The following is a 1,268-nucleotide window of genomic DNA, read 5'->3' on the forward strand; positions in this document are numbered from 1 at the left end:
AAGAATCCCAGTCTTCCATCTGGCTCTGGCTACAGCCAGACTTCCTGGTGCCCTACTCTGCATGGAAATGTCTAGGCAGGGACTGCAGAAAAATAAGCCCAAATCTTCCTTCCACTGTGGAGGGGGCCAAAGTCAGATCGACTGAGACATCAGGACTTGACCTGGGCCCTGGGATCTCTTTTGGTGCAACATTGGCCAAGTCTGACATTAGGACATTAGGGGCCTTGGTGCGTTCCTGGTGACAGGGGCTCTAAACCCCACCAGGAATCTTTCTGAGCGGAAGGCAGGAAACTGAGGGGCTGAGCCCTCTTCCATAGGTCTGACCTCCCCAGGGCAAGTTTGTGGTCATTAAGTCTTTTTTATTGGGAGAGAGATCCAGTCTCCTTGGCTCTGCCAGCGCCCTAGGTCATGAGGATTTCGATGTCGAGCTCCAGCCGGCTGGCTCTGACCTCATAGCGGCCCCGGATCAGGCCCCGGGTTTGGCTGGCATGCCAGCGCCAGTGAGACTGGATGATGCAAGCTGCTTGGCGTGCCTGGAGGAAGCGTCTGCGGGCCTGCCACATTCGAACCTGTGCCTGCACCTTCACCACTGCCCACTCCTGGCAGGTGTAGAGTTTTAGTGCCAGGCGCCGTCTTTGTTCCAGCATCTTGGCCTGCATCGACCTCCACCAGCACTGGATGACCCAGGCCCTGAGTGCTGCATGCAGTAGTGTCCGGCGCACCATGTTGCCACGCCACCATGACTGAATCTTTATGGCTGCCTTCTCTAACTGATTAGTGGGAAGGAAGAACATGGACATGCTCAGTGGGGGCACTCTGCTGTCCCTATGCCCACTTCTGGTGCTCAGGAGGCCTAGGTGGCCCTGCCCTCTTGTTTGTAAGCCCCATCCATCATATGTCCAACCCCCACTCACCTTTAGAAACTGCTCGTTATCTACTAGGCACTTCTCTTCTGGAAGGGCCTCATTCACAGTTTCTTCTGTGTCCATGGCCCTGGTCTTTAGAGTCCACTCATCTATCATTTAGGCCACCCTAGTCATTAGCCCCACCCTCAACTGTTAGTCATACCCGGTCATTGGACTCCACCCATTGACACAAAAGCCCGCACCTCATCAGGCCCTGTCTGTCTGCATTTTAACCCATTATATCCCAAGTGTTCAATTTGGAGACTAGTTCACTGAAATTGACACAGTTGCATTAAAATACACTGAAAACCATAATCTAGAGTTTATAATTCTTTATGTATATTTTTATACATATATGAATAT

At 52.1% G+C, this 1,268-nt stretch overlaps 1 protein-coding gene across 1 annotated transcript; it reads right to left on the reverse strand.

The window, feature by feature from the left end:
• Positions 1-401: 401 nt before the first annotated feature.
• Positions 402-989, reverse strand: Iqcf6 (IQ motif containing F6). Its single transcript, XM_026383732.2, has 2 exons — positions 915-989; positions 402-770 (listed from the first exon to the last, which is right to left on the reverse strand). The coding sequence occupies exons 1-2, from the start codon at positions 987-989 to the stop codon at positions 402-404; spliced, it is 444 nt and encodes a 147-aa protein (XP_026239517.2).
• Between the last annotated feature and the right edge of the window lie 279 nt (positions 990-1,268).

The sequence above is a fragment of the Urocitellus parryii genome, chromosome 2, assembly GCF_045843805.1.
Source record: "Urocitellus parryii isolate mUroPar1 chromosome 2, mUroPar1.hap1, whole genome shotgun sequence".
Taxonomy (NCBI): domain Eukaryota; kingdom Metazoa; phylum Chordata; class Mammalia; order Rodentia; family Sciuridae; genus Urocitellus; species Urocitellus parryii.